This window comes from Carassius auratus, chromosome 24, assembly GCF_003368295.1.
Source record: "Carassius auratus strain Wakin chromosome 24, ASM336829v1, whole genome shotgun sequence".
In the NCBI taxonomy this organism is placed as follows: domain Eukaryota; kingdom Metazoa; phylum Chordata; class Actinopteri; order Cypriniformes; family Cyprinidae; genus Carassius; species Carassius auratus.
In genome coordinates this window covers 6,935,776-6,952,151 of record NC_039266.1, presented here as the reverse complement: position 1 = coordinate 6,952,151, position 16,376 = coordinate 6,935,776, and the positions used below count along the sequence as shown (strand labels likewise).

At 35.3% G+C, this 16,376-nt stretch overlaps 1 protein-coding gene across 1 annotated transcript in view; it reads right to left on the bottom strand.

The window, feature by feature from the left end:
* The window catches only part of adarb2 (adenosine deaminase RNA specific B2 (inactive)), a 158,419-nt gene that overhangs the window by 15,538 nt on the left and 126,505 nt on the right, over positions 1-16,376 (bottom strand). Inside the window, exons 4-5 of the mRNA XM_026200840.1 lie at positions 13,341-13,455; positions 1,925-2,093 (exon numbers count right to left, since the gene is read on the bottom strand). Coding sequence (XP_026056625.1) covers positions 1,925-2,093; positions 13,341-13,455 — 284 coding nt within the window. The remainder of the gene's footprint in view (positions 1-1,924; positions 2,094-13,340; positions 13,456-16,376) is intronic.

The window sequence follows — 16,376 nt, the reverse complement described above, 5'->3', positions numbered from 1 at the left end:
ACATCTTACAAAGGACGTTTTGGAATAGTGCACGAGGTGAACTGTGCACTGGGAGCGTATTACATACACAAACATCATCGTCGCTAATTGGCATCTAAGCTGTGCTAATTAGGCAAACGACCTGCGATGTGAAGGGTGCACCAGATCTGTCTACTGAGGAAGGTGCCGATGGCCGGCGTGGTATTTTATTTGCCGAACGTAATGACTTATCTTCCAAACTAGACTCCAGACCCATTTAGCGCCAGATAATGCACTCTGGGAAGACGCATATGCAAATATGACATTACAGGAGGCTTTTCTAAGCAGCAATCTGCTACATCGAGGAAGACATTTAGAGTCTTTGCCGCCGCACAATGATACCTCCAACACCAGACCAGACTCAAATGATAATGTGTTTTCTCTAAGAAAGAAGAATGAAGACTTTGGAACGTACATCCAAGTCCTTAGTCGCCTGTGAAATGTGCTTCTCTGAGAAAATGTGTTTATTTGAGTAAAGCTCTAAAGAGAGTTGTTCAGGTTCAATATGTGTTAAGCTCTCTTGACAACATCTGTGACATGCTGTTGATTAGTGCAGTAAATCGTTTGGACTTGGAGTGAAAATTGAGCAAATATCTTGTTTATGATAAAAGTACTTACTATGGAAGTTAAGTGGGTGATTAGGTTCAAAAAGTTAGGTTTTTTTGTTTTGCTGGTAGAAAATATCTTCTCATCTGATAGTGATCACTAAGTTAAGTGTTCTAAATGTATTTTCATGTATTTATATCATCTATGGAAGTCGCAGGGCCATAAAATGTTCATCCAATCAGATCCCTCGGTCCGGGGGCTATTATAAGCTCTCCTACCTGCCTGTCAACACATATATATATATATATATATATGTATATATATATATATATATATATATATATATTTGCCTACCTCCTTGCAACCTTTTGCGCAAACATGACGTTACACTTGTTACATGTACTTACCATTATAATAACAATTAATTATGCATAATTACATGCAAGTAACCCTAACCATATATTAAGTACATGTAATTTATATTACTCAGTACTTAAATGTATAATTACACTGTAACAAGGACACTAAATAAAGTGTAACATAATTAACAAGTGCCCTTTTTATTTCATTAATATTATCTGCAATTATAGTGTATATATATATATATATATATATATATATATATATATATATATATATATATATATATATATATATATATATACTTTAAAGATTTGAAGTACACTACAAGTGCACATTCAATAAAGTTAAACTTCTTTTTCAGAAGGGTTGATACGGACAAAGACACGGTTTACTGTGCTTATCTGTCCAGAATTAGTAGTTTCATCTCAGAAGACAATATATACGTCTTTACTGCTCAGATAACACTCACATTTCTTTTGTGTAGACAAAATAAGTGCTTTAGAAAAAAATACACATTGCATATTTCTACCAGACTTCCAATGTAAGTGCATTAACATAAATTGGATTTAACTTCTTTTTACAAACCGATAGACAAGTTGAAGTCATTTTCTCTGTGGTACGTGTGGTGCATGCTTCACATGCGTACAGAGTTTAGATAGCATGCAGTTATTTTTCATTGCTCATGTCATTTTTTTTAAAGCGGTTTCTTTAAAAAAAAAAAAACAATCTATTTTGCATCATAACATTACATTGTTTACACACTGAAGTTACTGCATTGTGTGTGTGTGTGTAAGTGTAGGTTAATTCATCTTACACTGGGTACAGGTTTGTCTTCAGAAGTTAGCTAAATTTGACAAACCCTCCCACTGGGAGCGTCCTGACAAGGTAAAAAGACTCATAAATAAATTAAGTGTTGTCTTTCCGGCGTAGTGGGTAAGGTTTGGGTTAGTGCTCATGGTTATGTAAGCTTTATGTACAGTATAAATGTGTCATTTACCTGAGGTGTAACTCTAGCTGGGAGTACAGGAACCGCAGCAGGGCTCGTCTGGTGGTGATTTCAGCGTGACAATCGTTGACCGCCAGACCCTGGTCACTGATAAACTCTCCATTAATGCATTTAGTGCCGGTCGATAGCGCCACCACTTGGGCCTGTCTCAGATCCAGACCTGAAGAGAACAAAACACACGTGACAGCGTCTTAATATTGGATCCGACTGGAAATAAATGCCAATAAATACTGCAAATAAATTCCCGTTCACACCAGGAACGATAGACAACTATAGTGATTATTATATTGCCATACAACCAATGGATGATAATGTCCTGATCATTACATGTGCACACTGCTGATTTGTTATCTGACACTTTGTATGCTCGAGCTAGTTAATGCAGAATCCTGATTGGCTACCAATTGTTTCTAACATTCATCAGCTATTAAAATAATAATAATAATAATAATAATAATAATAATAATTCTGAAAGTGATTCCATCTATATCATTCCTCTGCATTGTATTTGTGTTATAGAGTTATGATAGTTGTGGTGTATACTTTGGGAATTCGTCTTATTCATCATCTTTGGTGTGAACAGGACTTAAGTGTTGTCAAGTGAAGAAGCATCAGCCAATCATAACAGAGGTCATTTACATTTATATGTCTTAAAAATAATAAAAATAAATAATAATAATAATAATTCTAATTTGCAAATAAAGCAACGATTATTGGAGTAAGTTTCAATTTCACTCTTTCTGTTCGAAAATATAATGTTTAATGTAATGTGTTACAGTAATTGCTATTTCTTTGTAATTTTTTTTGTGAAATCCATTTGCAATTTTCATTGCATTTTCTATACCATTTTTTCTATACAAGTGAATCTAAGTGAGAGTAAGGACATATATAATGTCACAAAATATTTCTATTTCAAATTATTTTTTTAAAGAAAAAAGTACCATGATTTCCACAAATAAATAAGCAGCAGCACTGTTTTCAATATGGATAATGATCAGAAATATCTATTGAGCAGTAAATCATTATATTAAAATGATTTCTGAAGATCATGTGACACTGAAGACTGGAGGAATGATGCTGAAAATACAGCTGCACATCACAGAAATACATTACACTTAAAAAAAATATTCAAAAAGAAAACAGTTGTCTTAAATTGTAATAATATTTCAGATTTCTACTGTATTCTCTATTCCTATTTGCCAAGAATTCGCAATCTGCATTTGCGTACTTGCATCAAGTGTTCCTGGTTTAAGGATTAGAGAGAAAATGGAACCAAATTTGAACCATTTTTGGTGCAAAAATATATACATGTAGGATGTGACCTTTATAAGATAAGCTGCATGCACAAGGTTTTTATCTGGACAGATACTACTACAAATTGTGCTGTAGTTCACAATAAAAGCTGTTCTTTGCTGATGTTCTTTACACAAGGATGAGTAGCTCCTAACTCGCTGCGGCTGCGCTGGTCATCAGTGCACAAAGCTTTTCTGTGACATTTTCATCAGCCACAGCAAGACGAAACCCACAACGCCGGCACAAAGCATCTCCACCTGCCACGGCCCGCTGTACCTGTCTCACAGCTGCTCGGCCACGATACGGCCCCGACAGGAGCACACAGGCTTCACTGGGATTTCTGCACTGAGGACAGCTCAAGCGTGTGAGCGGATGTCTCAGCATGCTTAACCATAAAGCTCTGTGTGCTGGAAAAAAATATATATCTCCCCATCACTTCAAAAATTTAGTGTTCGCTGCCTCATGTAGACCTGCAGGCGAGAGGCAACATATGAGCTTTTATCAGTCGGGGCCCAGACGGAATTGCACGCCGTGGCCCGGACGCCACCAGCGCGGCTCGCTGGCAATAACAATAATAAAAACTAATATTGAGGTGGGGTTAAAGGCATAGCCTTTGAAATCCATTCTTCCACCTTTCACTGCTTGCTGAACCAAGAAGAGAAAGAGAGAGAGAGAGAGAGAGAGAGAGAGAGAGAGAGGCAGTGAGAAGAGGAGAAATAGATGAAACGTGAGTCAGAAAAAGAGAGACGGGGTCTAACGGAGCCATAAGTCTAGATCGAAGCGGTCAATAGCTCATTTTTTCCTTACTTATTGATATGAGGTTTTCTGGACGTTCTAACCGTGGAGCACTACATGCTTTCATATAAACTGTGAGTTTAAAAGGTTATTTCATTCATAAATGGATATTCTGCCAAGCGTTTTTACAAAATGCTTTACTTTCTTCTGGAAAACACAAAAAAGAGAACTTTAGCATAAGGTCCATGTAAAAAAAAAAGAAAAGAAAAGAAAAGTACCTACAAAAAACACCATATATATTGCTAAAACTGTAAATACATGGGAGTTTTTTATTCTAATTTTTAAGGTATTCAAAGGATTAACGTATTTATTTATTTTTACAATTACAGTATCATAAATTAATAATTCATATGATTGCTTTTGCAGAATTGCACCACCTTGTCATAAAAAGGTAGAATTATCAGAGATTTATTTTGATATCTCCTGCATTATAATTACATGTATAACAATTCAAAAGTTTGCAATCAGATTATTTTTAAAAAATGTAAAGCAAGGATGCATTTAACTGATTTAAAAGTGACAAAGACATCAATAATATAAAATATTTATATTTCAAATAAATGCTGTTCTTTTGAACTTTTTTTAAATCAAAATATACAATAAAATAAAATTAACAAAATATTTAATAAAATAAAAAAAAAAGTATCAGTTTGACAATGGTTTTCAGCATTTATAATAATCAGAAATGTTTCTTGAGCAGTAAATCATCATATTATTCTGATTTCTGAAGATCATGTGACACTGAAGACTGGAGGAATGATGCTGAAAATACAGGAATGAATAACATTATGCAAATATGGAATAGATGACAACATGTAAAAATCTGGGATTTATTTGTCATTTTTATTTGTTCCCACTCCCATTCATTTTAAGGAAAAGAGTGTCATTAACATTCTTCAGAATATCTCCTTGCTGACAGAATTTTCATTTGTGTGAGAACACATTCATAATAAATAAAGCATTACACTATATTTTTGACAATAATGATAGCATTGCTGTCCAATGTGACATTCATACAGGGAAAGAGAATCCCGGTTCTCCAGGAAAAATAAATCCTTGAGGAAAACAATGCAGCTGCCCGGCACACAACCATCACTGTGAGTTATGCACTTCTTTTTGCACACTATTATAGGAACTCTACCTTTCCATCTATCAAAGACAGACTCTAAAGACAAATGCCAGCTGTTTCTGCCCAGTCTCCACCTGCCTTACCTGATCTATCCCAGCATGCATCGGTACAGTGCACAGCAGGGACCCAGCATGCCCAGGTTTTGTGTTCAGGCATCTTTATTCAACAATCCCCCAAAGCAAAAACACTTCAGGAAAAAAAAACAAGTTAAAAGGCCCCGACCACCTCACTCTCCCAGCCGGTTCTCTCTCCATGCTGTTCCATTTAATGATAGTTTAGATCAATCTGGTGATGGCAGAGAGAAAGAAAAGAGAGTGTGTAGTAATTTCTCTCTGTAGCGGCATGAAATTGTTGTAAAGGCTCTTCTCTCGGTGTGAGGGGGTGGTGAGGCCTGTGGGCACTGCTGCTTTTAGAAGAGCAATAATCATCAACATCTCTGAGAAAGCACATTGTGCCAGTGAGGTGGGTACAAAGACAAACTCCCTGGATGTGAACATGACTGCCGTTCTCTTTACCCTTCAGTGGACCGCTGTGTAAAGAACAGACAAGAGAACACCACAGTATCAAAGGCAAGTGTGCGAAAAAAAAAAAAAAAAACACGCATTAGTGGAACATCTAGTAGTCTTTAAAACAAAATGTCTTTAAAAACAGTTCTCCAAAATCATTTACATTTGGTGAACATTTACTCACCCCCAGGCCATGCGAAAATGAGGTTGTTTTTTTCCTATTTTTAGAATTTACTATTTTATTACTTGCTCACCAATGGATGCTCTTCAGTGAATGGGTGCCGTCAGAATGAGAGTCTGAACAGCTGATTAGACATCACAATAATCCACACCACTCCAGTCCACCGATTAACATATTGTAAAGCCAAAAGCTGCACGTTAGTAAGAAACAAATCAAATAAAAATAAAGATGTTTTTAACTTAAAACCATTGCTTTTGGCTGAAATGTGAGTTCTCTGTTAACAATATTGTTTTCTCCAAAAAAAGTTGTCCCAACTGATTCAGGAGAGAAATATGCATGGATCAAGCAGCGGTTACAAGCAAAAAAAAAAAAAACTTCTAGATGCATATGTACTTTTCATGTGAATGGGGATGGATTTTATTTATTTATTTATTTTTTTCACTGGGGGAAGAATTATTATGGATTATGGTCTTATATTTCATTCAGAAATTCTGGTTTAAAGTTTAAAATGTCTTAGTGAGGAAATGGTTCATTAAAAACGCAAAGCTTTTCATTTTTACAAAATGTCAGTTAACAGCTTGGAGTCTTGTGGATTTCTTTTGATGACTGATGTTTGGACTTTCATTCTGATGGCACCCATTCACTGCAGAGCGTCCATTGGAGAGCAAAAGATGCAATGCTTAATTTCTCCAAAATTGTTCTGATGAAGAAACAAACTCGTCTACATCTTTGATGGCCTAAAGGAGGAATGAAATATTTCCTTTAACAAAAATTTGAATTTGTTTAGACGTAGAAAGAAATGCCTGAAATATAAAATAATATACTATATAATAATAAACTTTTTTGTTTAACTGTTTTTAATGTGTCTGTTTATTGCACCTTTAAATAAAATTTTTAAATAAAAATTTGCATACATTGTTTTCTTGAGTATTTTATTTGATGCATCAGTTTTTCTTTTTTTTTTCCCTCTCTCTAGTATGGTATATTGAAAATATGGATATCATAATCAAGGAGGAAAAAACATCTTTATCCAGAAATGTATATATAATTGCATCAGCAATTAAAAAATGCAGTTGCTATGAATTGTATGGCCAAAAGTAAGACTAAATTCTAATAGCGTTTAAAGTGAGATCTTTATAGCAGAATGCATAAAATAATATCTAATATTAATTTCAGGTGTCACTCTAGAACTCCCCATAATGTTAAATGCTTAGTTTCATGATCAAAGCCCTGTAATGCAATGCAACACGATGACAACAGAACATTTAACAACTTAATCTATGAATTTTTTTTATTTATCTTAAAATAGCAACTCTTATCATTCTTATAATAACAATTGTTATAATATAAAATACAACAGAGACAATACTACAGCAGACGCTTTAACCGTCAAGAGACAGTGCAGTATTGAGTGAGAGGTAAGAGAGTGTTTCACCGTGGACACAGACACTATTAATCAGCACATGGGTCACTCTAGCGGGGGTCTTGCAGGGGAAAGCCCATATGCTGATATGAGCTTAATAAGCATCATTACCCCTGCATTTCCTAAATGAGTTTTGTTTCGCAAAACAAGGAAAGAATGCAGTTCATCAGCTCCTTCATGAGGCCATCAAATCATAAGGAATCATTAGATGGGGTTTTATGCATCCTCTGCCTTGGGAGGTCTAGGAAAGTCCATATTGGATTGGCAAGAAAGGACACAGTGTATTTTGGTAAAAAAAAAAAAAAAGTCATAGATAGTGATTATTTTAGAAAATTGATGCATTTGCATTAAACATATTTGCTTCAGGGGTAAAGCAAATGGCCGAGGTCATCGTCTACCAAGTCATTTACATGCCATTAGGAATAAAGAGGCTCATGAATTGATCCTTTACAAGTTGCTCTTGCATGGTAAAATGTTTGAATATTAAATAAGGTCATAGCGGTGCACATCATCACCATTTACAACTTCCTGAGATAATTCCTACCGAAATGGAAACCTTTGCGCAGATATGGTATGCTTATATAAAATTATATGCTTAGAGAATGAGCTGTATCTACAAAAAAGACACTGAATAACTGTCATCACTGTCAAGTATTGAATCTGACTTGTTGGCAAACAGTTAAATGTGCTAATTTTCTATAATAGTTGACCACATTATGGTTTCATATTATTTTTCCATGTTCCGAAATATACAATATACAATCTATGGATATATATTCTAATTTTAGTTAAAGTTTTAGTTCTCCATTTATTTTTATTAAGTAAATTACTTTTGAATGCTTTTAGCTGTGGTTAACTATTAAAAAAAAAATTCAATTCAATTAAAAAAAAAATGTTTCAACTTTGTTTCAAAATGTGCAGCTTGCCTTATTAAAGGGATAATTCTCTTAATGAAAATTCTGGCATTAATTATTCACCCTCATACCATTCTAAACACATAAGACCTTTATTCATCAACACAAATTAAGATATTTTTGATGACATGGCGGACAAAAATTGTTGAACAAAGTCATTTTTTCAATAAAGGAACAAAAAGTATTCTCATAGCTTCATAAAATTATGTTTGAACCACTAATGTGACAGAGTATTTTGTCTTATGTCTTTGACATAACTTGAAATTCAAAGGCAGCATGGACACTTGGTTGAAACAACATTAATTAATGAATTCATTATTTAATTCATTCATTCATAAACAGTTCAAATATCTGTGAAAAACAACTGTGATTTCAGAATTGGCAAATGCTGAACAGGGAGTAATTGTTGTATACATAACTACACAACCTCATCTTTTGAATAAAACTTTTCAGAACCTGGTTGAAATTAAAATGCATTTTCCACCACGGGAATCTGTCCTTCCACTTCCCAATTGCTCTAAACACAATCATCTGTTCTCCAAATGTAGACGCAGACACGTCTGGTTCCCTTTACCAGCCCTTCAACTGTGCATCTGATGTTCAAAACCCAAATCCCGGCATCCGTACCGTGCCTGGTTGAAAGAAGATTATTCACACCATCTGATTCAAGCAGTGTCTGTTTCCTTTAAGTTAGCAGATGAAATAATCCAATAAGAGTCATGTGAGGAGCACTCTCGCTCAGGTTATGACTCCCTCTGTGAAAGTCTCGCGATTCAAAGTTGGACCCGCATTAATATTCTACCGGTGCCCGTACCAGTCTAAAAGATTCAATAGATGCTCAAAGAGCAGTGAACAGAACCCCCAGTGTTTCTGTCAAGTTTGCGTGTCTGCTCGCCTGCCACAAATTCTTGGGCACCGATGTCTGGATCTTTGAAGATAACAGTCTTAATAAACATGCTCCGCAATTACTGTGCGGCAGACAGAGCGGGAAGAAGAGAAAGAGAGCGAGACCGAGCAGCGAGGACAGGGATTAGGTCAGATCTCACTGAAGTCTAAATTGATGAGCTGTGGTCTTCAAAAGAAAAACTTGATACTGATCCTGCAATGGCTCCTGAAAGCCTGCAGCTGGGTCTTACACAAACACACTGAAACATCACGTCAACCTGTCACTGCTCGGCAACGGAGCGGTTTTAATTCATAATCGCGGGATATACTGTATATTTCAGTAGAAATACCTCAATAAATATGGATAGTGCAAGTATCCCTGTTATTTTTGTATTGAATTTTAATTTTCTTAGACTTATTTTCTTAGCATCTTATCAAAGAGATTTTTAGTAGAGATATACTATTAATATTATGAATATTTTATTTTATATGCTTGGTTTTCATTTTAATTTTAGTTAAAGGTTTAGTCATTATATATAGCATTATAGCATTAACATTCACAAACCACTGTCCACTGTTATTTTTAATAGAAAATAATGCAATGAGTTCGTAATCATGACTTTATAAGTTGGAAATAGGAAGTTTCCAAAAGCACGTGAAGAAAGCAGAGAAGCGCTCTCGCTCAACACAATGGAGTGAATCATTTCATTAACTTTGCTGTTTATTATTTTGAGTTGTATGGGACGAGGTAACACATGTCCCTCTCACAATAAATTGCTTTACAGGTCTAGCGCTTTTGCCACTTAGAAATATTCATGCAATCATGCAGCATGTATCAAAAGTAGAGCTGAAGATCTTTGCCCGAACCCGATGGGACCCGACGGGTTCGGTTGGGTTTGGGCTTAATTTATATCATCTTACGCGGGCTCGGGTTTGCGCTCTGGTTTGCGAGGTAAACGAACGGTCATGTAATGTGTTTCGATTAATGCGAGAAAGATGTGAAAATGGATGCTGAGTAGGTGTAACGGAGGCTTGCCTCTGGCGATTACATTTTGGTTGCACCAGCAACTAAAGCAAAGTCTGAGGTGTGGAAATGTTTTGAAAGTTATAATGACAATAATGAGTGAATAATGATGCACCATCAGTGAGTGCAGGAACGTGCTGAAGACATCTACAGTGGATTCAATTATTTCCTCCACAAAAACATGCAGGGTTAGCCTAATCTCTGAGTAAAGGTTTTCTAAATGATAACTAAATATTCATTGTGTCTTAAATGCATAATGTGGACAGAGTATTTACACTAATGTTGGCATTATTCTTTTATTAAATGTCAGCTGCTAGTGGCGAAGCAAATCCAGCGGAGCCTTTATCTTAATTTCATTATTGCCAAATACCAATCTTAATTTAAAATTTATTTAAATTTAATTTGTTTAAAAAAACTAATTTTTATTGGCAAGTTGGTCTATTTATAGGCTAAATGAGCCTATGTCTATTTAGAGGGCTGAGATGTTACAATGATACAGAGGACTTATTTTATTTCTTTATTCCAACTTCCAAGTGGCCTATAGTCTACGTTATTTATGAATAAATTATGTTAAAACAAGTATAAATGACTCATTCTTGACAAAAGGAAAAAGAGCTGTGTGTGTGCACACATTTGAATAATGTCGTGCTGTAAATGGGTTCGGGCTTTTAAAAAGCTGTCAATCAAAATGTATTTGTCGGGCTTGGGCCGAAACCTGTTGGGCTCGGGTCCTGTCGGGCCTAACTTTTAAGTGAAAGGTGACCCATACTCAGAATTTGTGCTCTGCATTTAACCCATCCGAAATGCACACACACAGAGCAGTGAACACACACACAAACACTGTGAGCACACACCCGGAGCAGTGGGCAGCCATTTATGCTGCGGCGCCCGGGGAGCAGTTGGGGGTTCGATGCCTTGCTCAAGGGCACCTAAGTTGTGGTATTGAAGGTGGAGAGAGAGCTGTTCATGCACTACCCCCACCCACAATTCCGTCCGGCCCGAGACTAGAACTCACAACCCTTCGATTGGGAGTCCAACCCTCTAACCATTAGGCCACGACTTCCCCTAAAGCAACGACTCTGGTGGGACCGATTACAGCTCTAATCAGAAGCATGTATCTGCACTTCGGCGTGGTTAGCGCTCAAACTCACTGATCTACATATAACTAAACCATGCTCTTGCACACCTCTTCCAACCGAGCTAGGGACTGCTAAATGGAGCGATCACACTAGTCTAACGAACCAGACTTTGTAGGTGAAACACACTCCGGCATGGCTAAGATTGCCTAGTGTGAGCACATCCTTGTTATTCTCCCATATCCTGCACACAGGAGTCTCTACCTGCTCAACAAGTGTTGTCCCGCGATCGTGCAGGTCTCTAATAGGAACGTGTCCTTTATAGTGTATTGATTGAGGCTCTGGACTCTGAGCATAACTTGTTTTTCTATAACAAACTAGAAAATATTTTCTATAAAAATGTTAATTTAATATAGAAATAAAAAAAAATATTTTAACTGTTACTATGTAAAAGGAACACTGCAGTAAAAAGCACCTTATTCGTTTAAAGTGTTTGCAAACCAAATGTTATCACACTACTTTTAAATGCATTATTAGTTTTGTGCATAATGTGATTAATTACGAAAAAAAAAAAAATAATAATCATTGCCCAGCACTAATATATAGTTATTTATCCTATTTTATTTATTCTATTTAGACAAACCCCTAACATTTAATTTTATGCCTATTAATCTATTAACAAATCAAGTAAGGCCATGTCCACACGTACACAGGTATTTTTATAAACAGTTTTTCCCTCCATTTAAAAAAATATATAAAGTCTGTCCACATGAAAACACAAAACCATGCTATGAAGCACTGTCAAGAGCATGTCAAACCAACAGGTGGCGATATGATCTTTACTGTAAAGTCATGTTGGCCAATCAGAAGCCTGAAAATTTTCCAGTAGGCGGAGATAACAGCGCATGCTCCGGCATCACAAGTCAAAATCTCCGGTTTCATTATCCACACAATAACACTGTAATCAGAGTTTTTTAAAATCTTCACACTGGCAAGAGTTTTCAAAAATGTTCTGTTTCAGTGATCTGGTGCTGCGTTTGCGTGGACAAATGGCCAAACCACATAGAAAAAGCTGCGGTTTTGAAAATACCCAAAGTTTTTGTGTGGACAGAGACTCAATTACAAGGTAATTAATTGCACAAATTTATGCAATTAATGGCACATTATGACACAATTTAATGGCACAAAACATTAAACATTTTAATCAGTTTAAATATCCAAATTTATGTGGGTATTTTAAATATTTGTTTAATTGAATCTTTTTTTTATAAGGAAATGCCTCTAATAATAAGATAATTTATATAATTATAGCCAAATCAACATTACAGAATTACTAAAATTCTATTAATTTTGTATATCATATTACCAATCACAGAACATTAACACATTTTAAATTTAAATAAATGTAAAATGATATTCACAAACACATTATAGGTCACATGATCACAGAAATTAACATTATTTTTCCAAGCCCTTCCTAAATATTAGACTTTGGCATGTGACTTTTCCCACACCATTTTGTTCTATGGACTGAATAATACCCCAAATCATGTGATCATTGTGATTTTCATCTGGTTAAAAAAAAAAAAAAAAAAAAAAAAAAACACTTTAAAACCACCTACCAATGCATTTTCAACCAACCTAGCAATCACATAGCAACAGACTAGTTTAAGGGAGTTTTGCACAGTCATTTAAACAAATCAAATTATATTTGTTTAAAATGACTGTCTATAAACAGGTTTCCCAAACAGTTTACTTACCTCCCATTGGTCAGATTGACAGACCCCAAACCCCTGTCATTGGTTAAGCTGTTGCTATGTCAGGATGGTTGGATGCTTACAGTGTAACACTGTTTTGATAGCACCACTGATACAAAGTGTTGACACCTTTCACAGGAATCAGTCTATGAGGGAAAGTATTTAAACATCTGGAAATATTGCACACATCACCTTTAATATTGTTCTAAAGAATAAAAACCAAGACTCCACTGCCTCTAAATCATTTTAGTCTATTCTCCATCTGCTCTTTGACTCCATTCTGATATATGTGCATCTTTGTCTGTTGCTTTTTCACAGGTGATAAAGTACTAAATATTTCATCCAAAGCTCCACACCAAGGTGCTTTCTCTACCCTTATTGAACTTCTTAAATAATTCACAGGCCGATTGAAATGATGCCTTACCTCTGGTCATGACGATGCCCGCCAGGCCTTTGTGACGCGCATGCAGCAGCGAGGAGCAGCCGGCCAGCTCGGTGTATTTCTCTCGCACCAGGTGAAATATCGCATCCGCAAACTCCTGCAATTGACAACAGGTTCTTGGTAAACTTATAGCCTTATTAAAAATATATGTTCATATTGACAATATTTTGTTGTTCGTGTACCATATCATCACACTGTAAAGTACTAAAAACTATGTATAGTAACTTCCAATAATAAATTTAAGTAACACATATTTTAGAATGTTCCATATCAGTACAAAAGGTGATTTAAATTCAAATGCAAAGGTATCTCCAACAGTAACAGTAAATGTGTTATTACTTGCTTGCTTTTTTTTACTTATTAAAAAAAAAATATATATATAATAATAATAATAATAATAATAATATTATATATATATATATATATATATATATATATATATATATATATATATATATATATATTATTTTTTTTTTTATTTTTTTTTTTTAAATGGAAATACCATTCATGTATTATACACACACACACACTAAAAACTGTATTTTGAAGCCTACTCTGTTAAAAGCTAAAAACTGTATTTTGATGCCTACTCTGTTAAAAGTTACATAAAATGTTAGAATACAAATACATACGATATTTGTAATTATTTTGGTACATAGTCTCAATATAAACACAACACATAATAAATATATAATATATGTCTGAATCTACAACAATTAATGCTCTGTTAACTAATAAAATAAAACTACCAACAATATTGTGAGTGCTACTCTGTGTGTGTGGTTGCTGTTACTGTTGCATTAAGATTAAGAATTATTTCATACAAACAAGATATTGCATAATAGAGATTTTACATGCCTTTAAATCATATCTATATTATGCATATTTAATTTCAAATCAATTAAATTCAGCAAATAGCTTTGCTTTTGAATGACCACACAATGACTTTGCCTGTGGCATTTTTCCCCCCTCACCAACACGGTGACCCAATTAATTTGTGTCAAAACACCGGCCATCAATAGAGTAATTGGAAGGAGAAGAGACCACGGGCGTGCTCATGGTCAGACATTTATCTGAGACACTTTCACTAATGGAACAGCGTGATTAGTTTGGTAGCGTCTCAAATGGACCATCTGTCCATTGCTCTGAGCTCAGGGTTCAGGCTGCCAGGCTGAAAAATAACCTGGACCCTGCGTTTGCATTCACCAGACGGGCTTCGGCTCATCCTGCCCCGTCCAGCTGTTCCTGAACCTGTGTGAGTGGATTTTTTTCATACCACGTCCACAACTGATGGTATTATGTTGCTGTTTGTGGCAATTAATGTCTTATGAAGGCAAACACATATCCACACAGTACATACACACACAGTGCCAGATGATAATAATGAGGGGTGGGCCAAGCGTCCGGTGAAATAAAATGGAGGGCAAAAACAGTTGCCCCTCTTTATGAAGGATGTTCACAGTATGTAGCAGCTGATGATCTGATTGGAGAACCATCATAACACAACAGGCATGTTCCTGTCTGTGGACCCTGAATGACATTTAGCAGAAAAGCAAAAACGCTATGCTATTTCAGCATTTGCATATTATATATATATATATATATATATATATATATATATATATATATATATATATATATATATATATATATATATACACATACATACATACATACATACATATACACACACACACACACATACACACACCTATTTTAAATAATATTTCCATGTAAAAACAATGTAACACATTTATGAACTGTATACTGTATTTGGTCTTTAATATTTAATATTAACATATTTAGTGTTCCTGTAGCTCAACTGGTAGAGCACTGCACTAGCAAGCAAGCACAAGGTTGGGGGTTCGATTCCCCGGGAACACATGATATGTAAAAATTGATAGCCTGAATAACACTAAGTCGCTTTGGATAAAAGCATCTGCTAAATGCATAAATTTAATTTTAATTATTAATATCATTGTCTTAATGCACTGAGCTGCGTAAAAAGTTTTCAAAATAGGTTTCTGGGAGAGAAACACTTTTATGCATTAGGTGCATTGTATTCTGAGTGAATCTTCCTGTGAAACATCATGCTTTATTAGCTTTAAAGATATTTATCATAATTGTGCTTACTGTACATATTCTGCCCTACAAAGGCAAAACACAGTAGAGAAAAAGAAAGCTTTTTATTAAAACATTTTGCATTAATTTTTCATACTCTATTTTAAGAACTACATCTGTTATTTTTTATGTTCAAAAATTTCTATCCAAGTTTAATGAACAGCAACAACTGTAAGAAAATCTTTCAGCTGTGTACAGCAACAAACCTCTTGGGAAATGTCTCATACTGTACAACCCAAACATAAGAACAAAATGATGCTCAATCTAAGGTTTGGCTGCTTTAGTGAGCAGTAACTCACGGTAAAGCACTTCTTTAGCCTGAGCTTGCCAAGCTGGCAGACATATTTAAATGCCTCTCAGTGGTAATTAAACAGTAATCCCAATGTCACCTTAATAAAACATCTTTTATTGGTGACATTAAACGGATTAAAAGGGATGCCAAACATTTCCACACTTCAAAGACACAGGCGTGAGCTATGGTTGGATTGATGCCAGACTTCAGCGATGGTGCTCATACCTCTGCCTTCATGATCCAACATTCCCCTCTGGAAATACAGCTACATTTGTACATTTTCTTTGCTAGGTGAAATGGCATTGGTAAACAGTTGCTAAGGTGTTGTCTATGTGGGTTTTAACGTGTTGTGCTATTGCTAGGGAGCTGCTATGTTGTCAGAAGTGTTTGCTAGGATGTTCTGGGTGGTTGCTGTGTATTCTTTCTATAAGTCACATGATTTGAGGTATCAATTATGTCTGTAGTAATAGGGCAAGGTTTAATACCAAGGTTAATTGAAGAAAAAGTAATTGCGATGCTTGATGTGTAGCACCACTAATAAAAACACACAGTCAAACACACAAAGGGGGTAGAGGATATATGCGATGGAAAGAGATAAATTGAGG